At 31.5% G+C, this 15,282-nt stretch overlaps 2 protein-coding genes across 6 annotated transcripts in view; one reads left to right on the top strand and one right to left on the bottom strand.

Annotated features, from left to right (window-relative positions):
• Positions 1–264: 264 nt before the first annotated feature.
• On the bottom strand, positions 265–3,219 carry LOC108553974 (dnaJ homolog subfamily C member 11). Of its 3 annotated transcripts, XM_017909071.1 has the most exons (9): positions 3,085–3,219; positions 2,602–2,731; positions 2,285–2,528; positions 1,906–2,219; positions 1,616–1,823; positions 1,151–1,514; positions 953–1,060; positions 755–884; positions 265–679 (listed from the first exon to the last, which is right to left on the bottom strand). In XM_017909071.1, the coding sequence occupies exons 1-9, from the start codon at positions 3,148–3,150 to the stop codon at positions 657–659; spliced, it is 1,587 nt and encodes a 528-aa protein (XP_017764560.1). In that variant the 5' UTR covers positions 3,151–3,219; the 3' UTR covers positions 265–656. The 3 variants fall into 3 exon arrangements, 2 of the variants coding, with proteins under 2 accessions (XP_017764560.1, XP_017764559.1); XM_017909070.1 differs by having other exon boundaries at positions 953–1,514; XR_001890674.1 differs by lacking the exon at positions 265–679 and having other exon boundaries at positions 824–884; positions 953–1,065.
• Positions 3,220–12,425: 9,206 nt separating this feature from the next.
• LOC108553975 (fork head domain transcription factor slp1) overlaps positions 12,426–15,282 on the top strand; it is a 13,304-nt gene continuing 10,447 nt past the window's right edge. For 2 of the 3 annotated variants that reach the window (XM_017909074.1, XM_017909075.1), the window contains exons 1-2: positions 12,426–12,585; positions 14,599–14,954. In XM_017909074.1, coding sequence (XP_017764563.1) covers positions 14,898–14,954 — 57 coding nt within the window. In that variant the 5' untranslated portion in view covers positions 12,426–12,585; positions 14,599–14,897. The remainder of the gene's footprint in view (positions 12,586–14,598; positions 14,955–15,282) is intronic. The other variant, XM_017909073.1, reaches the window with a different exon arrangement.

A 15,282-nucleotide genomic window follows, 5' to 3' on the forward strand; every position in this document is an offset into this window, starting at 1 on the left:
TTTGTTGTATTTATTATTTTCTTGGATTAAGGCATGTAAAGTGAAACAATGTACGAGTGATCTAAGATATTGTTCCACATAATTTATCAGTTACATTTTATGTAATTTATACAGTATTATTATTTCTGATAAATGAAGGGTACGAATATGATTTCTAGAAAATGATGTATATAATTCTATATATATTTTGCATTTTATCGCTGTAACGATATAGTTCTATTAACAACAAACTCCTTGAATGTTTATTTTTTTTTAAGTGTGAAAAATATTTTTGTTATAGTCATAAAGACATAAGTTTCCTCCCCCTCGATTTTTTACGTGACAACAATTTAGTCGTCGTATGAGATGCAATCATTACGATTGCAATGTTAATGATGATTATTCGTTTTTTCTTGACAAGCAATAATTACAATATAGAGAAATAATCTGATTGTACTGCTTTCTTTTATACTGGATAACATAATAAAAACAATTACTTGGGGGAAATTAAAATTATCGTACAAAGTATTATAAATGATTAACGAACACTCAATTTCTTCAACTAGATATCTGTGGAAGTTTAATCTAAAAATGATCAAAAGGACTTAATGAAGCAGTACAGACTATCACCATGAACGTTGGTGACTTTATTTCGATTTTTTATGGTAACACATGCGTCATGTTGTGTTTACTCTATGTGCTAAAACAGAATAATTTTTTATTAATATTTATAAAAACTATAATTGTAAGTATAAATTATGCTTATAATTCTTACACGGTAATGGTATTCTAACTGGTGCATTGTCCTTGACTATGCATTCATGTGTTTCATTACGAAATAGATATTGTATTAATAATTGTTTCTCTTCTCCTACACATGGATCATAGAATCCTGGTAGTTCACTCTGTAATATCAAAATATACATGATTTTACTTTTTACGATAGAAAAGATAAACTAAGTTTAAAGCATACCTTCGATGCATCATAAAGGATCAATTTCGAATCCTTTACTAAACATTGTAAAGGAATGGTTACATCTATTACTTCATCCCTACGTATGTGTTGCTGCTCTGAATTATACTGATCTTGGGGATAAACAAATCTTCCATATAAGGCTTTTGCAATAATCAGGCCCTTTTTTGATTCTTCTTTAGCTCTTATCCTACTTACGGTTGCTTTCATTAATTTTGTAGCACTTTCCGCCTCCTTTTGTTTTTCCATCATTCTCGTCTTGTTTACCTCCTTCTCTTTCTCTTTTTCACGTTCTTGTCGTTTTTTTACCATGGGATCTATCACAACTTTTTTTAACACAACCCATGTCATCAGAGGGATCATGGTGGCATAGAACACAGTAGCTGGAAGAACTTCATCACTGAGATGTATAGGAAATGAGTAGGTTTGAAAGGAACGGTTCAATTTAATTTTTAATGTAACTCCTGTTGGCACTCCTGCAGACACAGCTGCAGATAGCCTAGTATGTCGCGAAATCTTCTTTTCCGCTCCGTACTCCACAAATAACCCAAATGTGCCAGCTCTATAATTAATAAAACATTAAAGTTATCATAATATGAAAGTACTATACATTAGAATACAAACAATTATGAATAACAGACGAATTTGTCGGTTAATACTAACTTCACACTTCCTCGTAATTTCATTTCTTTCTCATACATTTTATATGTGTAATTAAAACTAATGAATGACCGTAGGATACCAAGATGTACGGAAAATGATATATGTGTCCTATCTGTGTCCCTGACAATTCCAGTACTCATGGAACTTTCTGGACCTGCATTGTACGTGAATTCTCCTATTGTATGAGTGTCTAATTGCATTGTAAGTGCTAAAATAAACATAATCCTTTGAAAAAATTATATATATTCATTAATAGACATTTATAGCTGACTTAAAATGAATGAACATACTGCCTATAAGACTAGTTTTAATATCAGCAGGCGTAAATTCCAGTATTGTTGCCCCGTTGAACATCAATTTATGGTATAATAAACGAAAACCTTTTAACGATATCATAGGTCCATTTCCAGCACCAACTTCTAGTTCTACCCAACCTTTTGATGTAAGTAGACGTTTTGCTGCTACATTTATAGATCCAGAACCTATACCATTTCTTGTACTTAGCTGACCATACATTGTTACAATGTCTTGTAAAGTAAGGGGCACTTCAATGGATTGAGTAAATGTCATTCCACTGACTTCTATGCATGAAAGTATGTCCCTGCTATATTTTGAAATACAATATACTTCATAGCATATACATCAGCATTAAAGGATATAATCCATTACCTATCTTCATAGTCTTTATCATATTTGTTAAAAAGGTCTGTGGCATTGATTTTCATTGTGACACTAGTAGTAGGATTTGTAAGCCTTAATAACTTTCTTTCCTCCGCTTCTTTAGCAAGATACTCATATTCTTCTCTGATTTCTTGAGGAGTTTTAGTACGTTCTACTATCTCCCAACCTTCAATTTGCAGCCCTCTGACTCCCACTGAGTCATAAATAGCCCTTTGATGGGGATTACTTAGAACTATCATACAAATAATGTTATTTTTATACAATGTATACATTATTGAAATATGTTTAGAATATTCTATATAAACCTTTATATGCTTCTTTAGTACGATTAAATAAAATTTCTGCCTCTTTTTTAAGTACAGGCTCCACATGTTTGTCAGGATGATAAAGTTTACTTTGTCTACGATACGCATAATTGATCTCCTCCTGTGTAGCCTGCAAGTAAACTTTTTATAACTAAAATGTTCTTAAATAATTTTTAATTTTAATGAAAAAATTTAAAGTATATATTTCTCTGTACATTTAGTTATAGGAGATGTAATTAATAGCGACTAAAATAATGAAATAAAGTCACAGCGTTAAATAAAATTAATCAACAATACGTATAGGAATAAATAGTATATTTGTAAATTTGTTTTAGCAGAAAGGCTTTTATCATATCATTACGGAGGAATTGATTACATCAGACATTGAGAAAAAGTATGTCACGTGGAGAATCAGAAATTGATCTCCGGACTACACCGAACAGGAAAAGCGAATTCATAATTTGGAATATTTTGATGACTTACATCTCTTGGGATGTTTAAAAACGTGTAGTAATCGTTTTCAAGTAGATGTTCCTGATCGTCGTCCATTTTAAAATTTCGATTTTTCTCTCTTTAATTCACACAAATTACAAGTGCCAATACTTTCCGTTAAACTTAGTAGAGATGGGCAATTCTACTCGATTCTGAAATAATCGATCGATTTCTTTTTTTGTGAAATCGATTATTTTAAGAATCGATTCTCGATACCTCGATTCTCTTTTAACGAAGAATCGAATCGTCATTTGTTCCTTCACGGTCCCTCACTTACTGTCCTATAGTCAATTTACTATGCTACTTTTTTTCTACTTTTGTTTGCTTGAAAGGTCCGGGGTTCGATTCTCTCTCGTCTCTAGTTGATTTTGTTTCTGCAATCTATTATTTATTTTGTATTTATTTTTCGCCTATGAAAACATTGTAGATAAACAATTGTAAATAAAATTTCTTAATAAAAACATTTATTTTTTACGATTTCTTATGTTACTACATATTTGTTACAAAACATTTAGGTTTTTGAAATATTTAGGATTTTGAATAATATGATAGAACAACTCTTTTTTATAATTCTCATTTACAGGGTGCATTTAATTTCTATGAAATATGATAAGCATTTGCACATATGAATTCCTTCAAAGGTATGTATAGAATTAATAAACATAAAAGTTAATAATGAATTTATGAAAGTATTCTGTTCTTACAGAAGGAGGTTCTATGTGTGATATGATAACATGCAATATTATATATGATTTGCAAGGATTTATTTTTTGTCTACTATAAAAAACAAAGGATTTTTAACATTGCTCAAAGATTTAGTACTATTATATGATCCTCCTTCCAGAAAAACCATTATCAAAAAATTAGAATCACAATACGAAATTATGAAAAACAATTTTATTAAAGACAGACAACGGGCAGACTATTATTTGACATGCGATAATTGATTTGACTGCTCTAATAAAAATTACGTAGGTGTGACCTTACATTATATAAATGATTCAGTAATACTCAAAACTGAATGCCTAGGATGTATCCTCTCCAGGAATAGTTATTGAATATCTTAAAAGAAGTTTAGAAAATATTGCCAAAGAATTTAATTTATCTAAAAACAACATAACCTGCATAATATTTGATGGTGGAGCATTAAAAAGACTTGCTGTGAAATAGGAAATGATGTAAATGTTATGTGTGCAGCACATGTAATTTACATAAAAGATGTTGAAAGAAATATTTAAGCTTTAGAAAGGAGCAAGGGAACAATTCTTCATCTGGTATAAGATCCCACTAGGTAGACAAAAAAAGTTGAGATGATTAAAAGGTATCTGGAATTGGAAGAATACATATTTGGATCTACTAGAATCTGAGAATCCTGTTAATATTTTGAATAGAAAAGAGACAAAAATTGTGAAGAACATATTTCCATTGATGGAATCTGTACAAGCTATAATTAGAAAAGTAAGTGGAGATCAATACCCTAGCTGCAGAATTATTGTACCTACAGTACACTGTATGCAACAGAAGATAAGTAGCATTAAACCAGAAACAGAAATACGACAAAAGTATAAATCAATACTACAGAATGTCATATTGAATAAGTTCAAAAACTTCAAATATTCTCCTATAATGTTGATCTGCAATATTAAATCTCCACTTTAAAAAACTTTCAACAACCATTAGTGATTCATCCAGCACTAAAACGTATTAGTACTATGGTTAATGCTGTGATGATGTAATGAACACATCTGCTCATATATCTGAACCAACTGAAGGAGTTGGTATATGGAATTTTTACAATGTTTTAAAAGTCGAGACTCCATCTAATTCAAATGCTGATTCTAGTCCATTGAGCAATCCTGAATTGGAGCATACTTACAGTTAAAATGGATTTCAAGGAAAAAGAATATTTTCAGTTATTGGAAAGATGTCGAAAAAGCATTCCCATGACTTACATTTAGTAAAATATCATTAAAACAATTACCAATATTTGGAACAAGTGTTTCATCTGAATGCTTATTTTCATGTGCTGAATTGATTATAAACGTGAGAACTGCAATAGACTAACTGGTATACATTTAAATATGTTAATATTTCTAAGTTTATTTTCTTGAGAAAAATGATGTTTTGTAAAGAAAAATAAAATTAACTTACATTTGTTTATTTAAATGTTTTCAATTTATCTTTATGTTTTTATATTTTCATTATGGACAATTTAAGGAACACATTGATAAATCTTAATGTGGTCTTTCATATAGAGCTAAGTTTATGGTTTGATTTAAGTATATTTTCTGATATATCCATATTTTATTATGAAACCCAATAATCCACCTATCATCTGTTTAAAATATCTTCTCTTATGATTGAAAGCTTGGTAATTATAAGAAGATTATACGCAAGGTGATTATATCTTCCATTCTCATAATCATTTATCATCTGATTCTGCAAGTAAATTCTTATTGACTAACTGCTATGAATATAATTAGCTTTTCCATAATTTTGTATATTAAATAACTTTCAGCTTTTTATTAATGAAAAGCATTGCATTTTGTATTTTTTAGAATTTTCTAATTAAAATTTCATATTTTTCAGGATTTACAAATAAAAAGGGAATCGACATGTACTAAACTAAATAAACCTAATTATACATAACTAATGATTTAATAAAAACCTTTTTTGATTATGCTATATACACTAATTTCACCAGAATCTTTTATTCTACGCATTTTTCTCTTTTGTTGTTACGTTCAAATGGTATTATTCGTGATTATTTTTATCTTCGATTCTTTTTATACATAATCGATTTTAATATATCGTTGTTTTGTAAGAATCGATTTTCGAGTATCGATTCTTTTTACCAGAATGGTATATCCCGAAAACTTAATCTCTTCCTTCTATAGATCACAAAAGACTCAGTCGAGAGCTGGTAATTATTTAGTACTTGTAGCTATCGTCAGATGGTGCTAGATGAGTGGAAGTTCGTTTCTGTTGATCAACTACATTATCGACTTTTAAAGCAGTACAAATACCATAAAAGTTGTAAAATTCAGTGTTAGTCCAATTGCGGTTATTACAAGGATTTTTTTTTTTCTCTTGTTTTTTCAATTTCTACGTTTTACTTTTTTTTTTATTATTCTATTTTTCTACCTACATATAAGTTACAAAACTTATAAGTAACGAAAAGTAGCAAATATTAAATTTCTATATAATTTATTGTATAATTTTCAAGAATGTATTGTTGTCAATTTTTATTCGAAAATTTTATAAATTTCTTAATACTACTGTTACATGTTAATAATTTTATTTGTGATCCTTATATGCATTTTCGAAAAATAAGTTTAAAGTTGACAATCTTAAATAATTTTATGCTTCTACATTTTTCTTACTAACTTAAGAGTACAACCATGGCACAATACCGTGCAATGCTTTGCTATAGAACGTGACCACAACTGGTCACGACAAACCACCATAAAAAGCCAATAAAATTGGTAAGGAGAAGCTGGAAGAAAGGGCAGCTCAGTGCTTCGGAGTCAGTTTGCTTTGACATTCTCTAATCAAAACAAGAATTTCCCTTCTTTTTTAGTCTTTTCTTACACACTCGTTGGGTCAGTCATAATTTTTAATGGGTTCAAAGTATTGAGTTTCCTAATGATTTATCGTACTTTTATAAACGTATCTTGTTATAAACTTGTAACAAGGATTTTTATAGTATTTCAGCGTTTTATACTTATATTTTATTTTATAGGTTATCTTAGATTTTTATGAATAAAGGAGTAAGGTAATTATTTTTATAAATACTTAAGTATATTTAAGATCTAGTTGAAAATTATTCGCAACAAATTCTAGAATAAAGATATATTTCTTTCAGAACGATCAGTCTGTTTGCAATAGAGTATCGTACACGTGATAATAATTGCACAGGCAAGGCACACGTTGTTTTAATAGCGAATTAATCGCAATCGCCATGGCTAATGGCAACAGTAACGTTAAGAGGCGAAGAAACAATTAGCCAGTCCGGTCGGCAGTATTGTTAAACACGTTCATTGTACTGCTTTAACAATACACTGTTACAGTGACAACATCCAGGCCAGTGAGTCTTAGTCTTCAATCAACAATTCGTTATCACCGTTGAAAAATATCCGGTCGTCGTCTTTTTTTCGAATAAGAAATTTCAACGAATAGTTTAGTAGTTGAGGATTGAATAATACTCATTGTATTATAATATTCATCGCCATTCAATCTTTTTCAAACAGCACTAAATCAAACTAATTTTAACTAAATTTTGACTTTTACCTTCTTTGATTTCTATCGATTCACTTCTATCTCATCGATTTTTTAATTAATTATTATTAATTATAGTGATTTATTTATGAATATATTAATTGTTTTTTAATATCAGAGAAATTAGATGATGTACCATATATAAAATACGAAAATATAAAGTATGAAATGAGTAAAGATTGTATTATTCCACATAATTACGAATTATATTATGAAATAATCAACTCAAATACAAAATCAATTATGCAGTATCTGTCCGGTAATGGAATACTCTTTCACAATTAAGCACTGAGTCATCACGTCATTGAGTTTTAAAAAAGGATTAGGAAACGCGCATTTTTCAAAAAGGATTTGAATCACATCATAGAATCTGAAGTTAAGTAATTTATTATTCTGTTGGCCAACTATATCTAGGGTAGATCGAGGTGAATTGGATTACTTTTCTTTTTATGCTCGGAAAGCTATAACTAAAATTTAGAAATACAATTTTTTATTACAATAAATTTAAAGTAAGTAAACTTAAAATCTTTCTTTTATAAACAAAAATCAGGAAAGTGAAAAATATCTGATTCGCCCCAAATTTGAAAATTGAGAATCGGATAACCTAAAAATCTCTAAAAGGAAAAACTGAAATTTTCATAAAGTAATCTATAGTGTCAACTTAAAAAATATATAAATCAATAACAACAAGATCCACAACCCTGCTTGATAAATAGGTCGCCATTACATTGTCCTTTAATACTACTGGTATCGATATATTTTTTTCTGGCACCACTCATTACAATATATTCAATTTTCCGCAGGTGGAGGAATAAATTTTTCACTGCTAAATACAGTGTTATATATATAAATCTCTTTTATTCTTAATTTCCATCCTTGGAGTTGCCTCATATTTTTTCTTATTTTGGATGGATTTTTTATTTTTTTTCAAGTTCTATTCAATCTTTAATTTCTTTTGTTTTTTTAATAAAGTATTGCCTTATTTTTAGGTTATGTTAAATACAATAGTGGTTTTGTAATTGTTGCCACTACAAAACTTACAATTACACATTTCGCTCTTTTCTTTTTAAAGCTGTATGAAGTGCATTAGGTACCTATACATTTCTGCAGGTGATTTAAATTTTCTTAATTTAACTAGCTAGCCATTTCTCTTGGTTTAACTTTTATTAGAGCCTTTTTCATGTTTTCTGGGCATCATGATCCCTGATTATTTTTTCTTATGTACGTATATACAACCCGCATATAAACAATTATCATATTTACAATGATAAAATTATTTACACGATGAAAGAAAGTGATTTAATTCATCTTGAATGAAGTGATCCGGTTAACCCCGTAAATAAGAATTTAAAAATTAATAAAATACATAAAAAAGTCATGATATAATAATCTAAAATATATTAAATATTATTTTTCAGTATCATGAGAACTAATAACGTTAAACATATTTGAATTTTCAAATTTATTTTCTTATTTTTAGTATGGCATTCCTAACTACCTTGTTAGATTTGCACGAAAATTGTAAGACCTACTCACGTCCGTCAATCTTGTAATGCGTGTCAATACTAAATTACAACAATCGATAATGCATCGAAATAAGTACATGGAAAAACAATGAAGAAAAAACGAATGTAATGTAACAAAATTTTACTATATTCTTAGTTTATTATATTTATTATATTTTTCTAGAAGTAATGTCCGACATTTTACTTAAGGCATAATCTGAGGAGAATTTCATCGAATCCTTCTTCAAAGAAGGTGGAATCCAATAGTGAAAATGCAATGCAAAGATAGACAAGATCAGCTTAGAAAAATAAAAAAAGAGACTTCGGAAAGAATATCAAAAGTAGCATATAAGAACTAATAACATAAAGAGGAGAAGGATGTAATACTAGAATATAAGGAGATACGACAAAGTTCTGAAATGAAAATTTGGTCAGGCATATATAACAATTTGAGAATAATAACTTTAGGTAGAGAAGAAATGAAGTATAAAGACGTAAAAATATGACAAAATATCCCCACCATTTCTCGGAACAAATTCGGGCCAATGAGATCTAGCTCGAGACAGTTAAAAAATTTGAAACTTACTATGTCCGTGTAACAAGGAAAAATACAATGACACTATGCAATAAAAACTATAATCTAACTTTTTTGTTTCTAATTCTTTCTGTATGAAAATTTTATTAATATATTGGTCAGACGCTTACAATTAAAATGAGACTAGATATGACATAGTTCATATAATTACAATACAAAGTATATCGTGTTTAGTCTTATTTCAATCGGAAAAACTTTAACAGTATATTAAAAAAGTTTTCACAAAGGGAAAAGTTATTCAAAAGTTGAATTCAGAAAGTTATAAAAATTAATTCAATGAAAAGAATCTCGTCACGTGTCACATTACAAGTTTCACTGACTTCAGCGAAGATAAGTAAATTGATGATGAAGAACTAAACATTGACAATCTCGAGAATCAACTGGGACGCTGACAATTCTCAAAAATACATCTCCCACGATAGTGGTCACGATACGAACTCGTCGTGCGTCTACTATCGAGGCATTACTGTAGTAGGAATTATATAGTATATATGTATATTTAAGACTAAACAATTTTTAATTTGCATTATTCTACAGACTATTTTTGGCTATTCCGATAATTTGTGTTATTTTAATAATGGATTAAACTTTATCGTGAGTGATCCGGTGGTAAGGTTAAAGAAATATAAGCCCTTCTGTTTTGCAGTCGTTATCAGTACCCTGCCTAAATCACGTTGCCTCGTATTACGTAATCAGGGGCACGTATTACAGGTCCATTTCTTAGAATCGTACCTACATCACGTAGGAAGTATTTATATTGCTCACGATCGATGGCTGGGAACTTGTGAACTGTTTATCCGGAGATTTCGATTTTGATAACAACGCCGTAGAAAGAATTTGATAGGTACTATCAAGGTAGTCCCTGCTCAAAAACTCCTCAAAATGACAGCATCGTTATTTCACTGTGACTGGTAAGATGAAAGTTCTACAACAATATAATAATCTTTAATACCATCTATTAAGTATAAGTTAAAATTTTAATAAATCTATCACCTATTTAAATTCTTAAAATAAATTTCTTTAAAATACCACTAATTGCAAGTTTAGACATGTATGTCATTTAATATACTTTAGAACTTTTGTATAATTTACATGAAAAGAAAAAAATTGGTGATAAAATTCATAGTATCATCTATCTTAATACAATTAGGTTTCTATAATGAATTTGATTAATTACAATAGCAAATAGGACTACTTCTAATTTGCCTGAAAAAAGTTTCAATACAGTTTTCTTCTAATCAAGATAAGTACTTCGAACATATTTTTTTCTAGAAAACAATGGATATTGCTTTCACAGGGGTGAAAGGATATTCTGTACAGTGGAAATCAGTATTCCCTTATAGTGAAACGAGTCACAAGGGATTAGAGAACGTTTACTGGGCAGGCGCGTGTAGCTGATGCACCAGATCGATCTTTTCATCCAATAGAGAAGGCAAATGTGTCACAGTCTCCGCCCAAAGCATGGCGACTGTTTTTCTTTCCCCTCTATCATACTAAATGAACATCCCGGCTGCTCTGTGTAACATGAAAAATGGAACTTACAGAATCAGAAACACGTTTCTAATGGATCAATTAACTGAATGTCTCGCTTTTTAGGTCAAAAAGATGTACCGCATTAAAGTTTTCAACTTTATAAACAATTTATAAACCCTCGATTTGAAACAAAAATTAATAGAAGATATTTGATCTAAAATTAATGCGTATGTATCTTAACGTAGGCCACACTTTGAGCATAATAATTTTTCATATGCTTCCTGATAAGATACAGTTCTTTTGCGGATATAAACTTTGCAAGGAATAGTATCGATCCGAATGAACGCATGCGCATTCATTAAAACCGGTAGAATAAAAACGGCAATCTTATGGTCATATCAGGTGCAATTAAATCCTGACCAGGCCATTTTCCATTGAGTTCAGCGATTCTTTCGGCGACCTTAATTTCAGTGGAATTCTAGGTAATGATTATCGTGTAAAACACGATTGCTTAACACGATTTCTTAAATGCTACCTGAGTACGATTACATAATTGTACCCGATGACTCAAGTTGGGCTAATTATTTTTAAAGTAGAACACAGCAGTACTTCGTAGTGGAAGTTGAAGAATGTTAAGTAGATCACTAAAAATATGCAATTTTGTTAGTTTAACTTCATATGTTATTCTATGCTAAATACCTAATTAACACTGATTCTATATCTACGCCAATGCTTTATCGCACTGCCTTACTTGGTCTCGATGCACGTATCTCATTCGATTCTACATAATCGAAATTTGTATATCAATATTTTCGGTTAATACTGAAAATTGGCGTGGCTTATCTTCATAACTGTTCGGGAAACTGGAACTATTGCGTCATAATCAATTAGTCACACATTCCTTTGGTTAGATTTCTTCTAATCAACAGACAATGTTAATTTCATTGATAATTTGAAAGACTGTGTACGAATTTAATCTATACATGCCACTTTGCATGCCCAAACTTCATTAGTTTGTGAAACCTCGTCAATGAATAACATTGTTCAAAACATTTTCTAAACGCATGCTTGTTTCATACTATTTAACAACCGCTCTACTCTCTTTACAAACTTTGCACTGAAAGTATAATAAATACTGTTCCAGCCAATAAACAATGAATAACCAGATATCAATATTCGTTTAATTGTTATTTCTTTCTCAGTCTCAATACAAATAATTTGCCTTCTTCCTTCAACAAATACATTTCTTTTTCCCATTCAATTTTCTGCAAAGAAAATTCTCAAAGTCAGTAGTGCATGGACACTTCCTTTGTCCTCACAGGGAACAACGCGATCAGACCATGGACGTAGCCTACGAGGACACGATTTTTGGCTGTCCAGTGCAAGGGGCGGAGAACCAGACGTGGGAGGTCTCTGTTGGATGGCTCGGTGGCAGCGAAACTCCGCCTCTGTAAGCCTCCACCCGCTTCGAAACGTTCGCTGGCTCGCTCAGAACATTCTCAATTAGTTTCAATCTCGGCTGGCTCTCTTCTCTGGCGCACGCTCTATCGTACTCCCGCTGCTACTCGACGGTTTCCACGCGAATCGCGATACGACGAAGTGATAAAACGTCGACCTTACCGTCGCAGTGCTACGAACAAGGTAAACTTCCCCGGTGATCTACTCCTGTTGTTCACTTGATGATTCTCTCAGGTTCATTCGACTTCCTGGTTCCTGTGAGTTGATTGTTTTCATAGTTTGTAAATTCCGTAGTGATCTGATCAGTAGTTTTGAGAATATGGATTTTGATTGTTACGATGCTGTTGTTGTTAATTTAACGTGGTGGCTGCTACGGTTATTTGGTGACAAGGTTGTTTCTTCTTTTTATTCTAAGAGCACTGGATTCTTGTTTGTGGTTTCAGTTACAGAAACTGTGATTGGTTTTCTATTCTGTATTCTGAGGTTTCCTAGAGCTTCCAAAAGTCATAAATGCCTGGTTCTTTCTAAAATTGAAGAAAATGATGTTTTATATTATATTGATGAAGAAATATGTCTAGGGATTGAAAATGATTCTGTAAGTGACTTCTTTCCTTTTATACTAACCAAGAACTTGTTTAGGAAACTTAACACGAGGCAGAGATTCGTTGCATTAACACTGACAAAGAATCTACTAACCAGAATTTATGAAATTATAAAATTATTTCTTTCATTTGGATACAATGTTTTATCTTAATTCCCTTAAACTTCTAACGGAATGGAATTATTACAAGAATTCTGTAAGAAGATTCATCTTCCTTGTGATTCTTGAAAACGATATGCAAAGTTTGGTTCCTCTTAACCTGACGACGCCGTCGGATGTCGATGACGTCGCCTTTTACGTCGTGTACAAAGTTCATTACCTCTAAGAGCTTTGGGTCGTCGTTGATCCATCGTTTATACTTATAATGAACATCTACAATCGTAAAGCTCATGAATGGGATGATTTATTATCGTAACGTGCCAGCTGTAATAAAAAGGTGGATTTCGTGTAATATCGTTGAGACGGTAGCCAGGGGCAAGTTTGTAAACTTTGTTCTGCGATCGGCAAGATTTCTATGAACCCAACGCGGTGTTTAGTAAACAACCAGATAAATGGTTCTTCCTTCTACCAGACAAGATAAGGGGCTCTTCTAATTATGTCAAAACAGCCGTCTGTACCTCCATAAATCAAGCATCAATTAACGTACACGATTCTTAAATGATTTCAATAATAAAATCATTCATATTAAATTAATTACCTGATTTCAACTTAATATCAATTAATATTGATCTCTCTATTAAGCTTCAACTAATACACTATTATATAATCAATCTTAGCTTAGCAAAATTAATTAATAGATACTCAATCTAGTCATAGTTTTTAGAATATTTAAACAAAATACTGGATTATTATATTTTTTAAACGATTTTAAACTTAGTTGAATATGTTATAGTCTTTCAATAAACTTGGCTAATCAGTTTACAGTACTAATATCTTAATTGTTAAAGAAAAAAATGGTTTACATTAGCATTAAGCCGAGTAATCTGCGAGATTACTAGCTCTTTGATGTTGATATCCAGCTAATGAGCTGAACCAATGATAAAGTGTCATGAGCAGCTCCTAATGTGCATCCAGGCTTAAAATAAATGAGTTTGACGGGTCGCGTATACCCTCTTATTGTCAAAATTTACGAGATGTCCGCTGGAGGATGCATCCAGGATCTTCTGTCGGCGGCCGCCGGAAGTCTCAACGACTCCCCGGGGACGGGGTCCTTTTCCTCGTGCTTGGCTAAGTGTTCAGCTGTTGCTCACTCGTCAACCTTCCCTTCTAGAGCTGCGTCAAACTCCTTGTCTCATGGCATCGGCGGCTTTGAGTTTGAGACACACGAGTTTGCACATTGAGAATCGTTCAGTAAGACCGGATAGCTTCTTTCCATTTGTCACGAATAGGGATTCCACTTATTTCCTTCAATGTTATCGGTGAATAAGATTTTAAGTCTGTAGGTTACATAGAAATTATTTTATAAGGTGTTGAAACCTGTATATCAATTTCTTTTTATATTAGTAATAATTTTTGTCTTATTAATTGATGGTTATACCTTAGAACTATAATTAAAAGCCCATAAAACGAACTTGTATCTTTATTTTTTGTTGCAGATCATATCAACAAGTTTCAAGAACTATATACTACGTTTTGATGCTTCTCTGGTGTGTCAAGGTACCTCCTTCTTAAAGATGTAACATCAAGTATTAAAGGTGTAGCTTGTGATCAGTGACTAGTTACTAGTTTGCAAAATCTCAAGTGTCAGTGTCTTTGAAGAACTTTGAATATTTCTCTTAAAGCAATTAGACCGTTTTGAAATAATCAGTGTTGAACAGTGGAGGGCTTGCCCGCCTATTGGGAGGACCTAGCCGTGCAGCATAGTGTAAATGCAGCTGCAACGGCCAACATTTTTATGAATTACGACCTGGACAAGTCAAGGATGGTCTCGCACGTCATTCCTGTCGCTGGGGTAATTTTCAACCATAATCATTTACAGTTCATCTATAGTTGTGATCATGGATGACCATGGAGAATTTATCATATAATTACGATATTCCATGGCTTTATAGTTGTATTATTAGACACAAAGTCCATTAGAACAGTGTAGTACTTCGAATTGTAGAACAACACATTTTTCTGAATTTCCATGGTTTTTCAAGTGAACGATCGACAACATTCAGCTGGTACGATAGTCGAGAGTCAAGCAGCGTCGCTTATCGTCGCACACGAGGGAAGAAAAAAGAGAAAAGTGGAGGTCATGCCCTCGAAAATTTCGCAACTATCCGATCTGCGTCTTC

This window comes from Eufriesea mexicana, unplaced genomic scaffold (assembly GCF_001483705.2).
Source record: "Eufriesea mexicana isolate 0111107269 unplaced genomic scaffold, ASM148370v2 scaffold14589, whole genome shotgun sequence".
Classification (NCBI taxonomy): domain Eukaryota; kingdom Metazoa; phylum Arthropoda; class Insecta; order Hymenoptera; family Apidae; genus Eufriesea; species Eufriesea mexicana.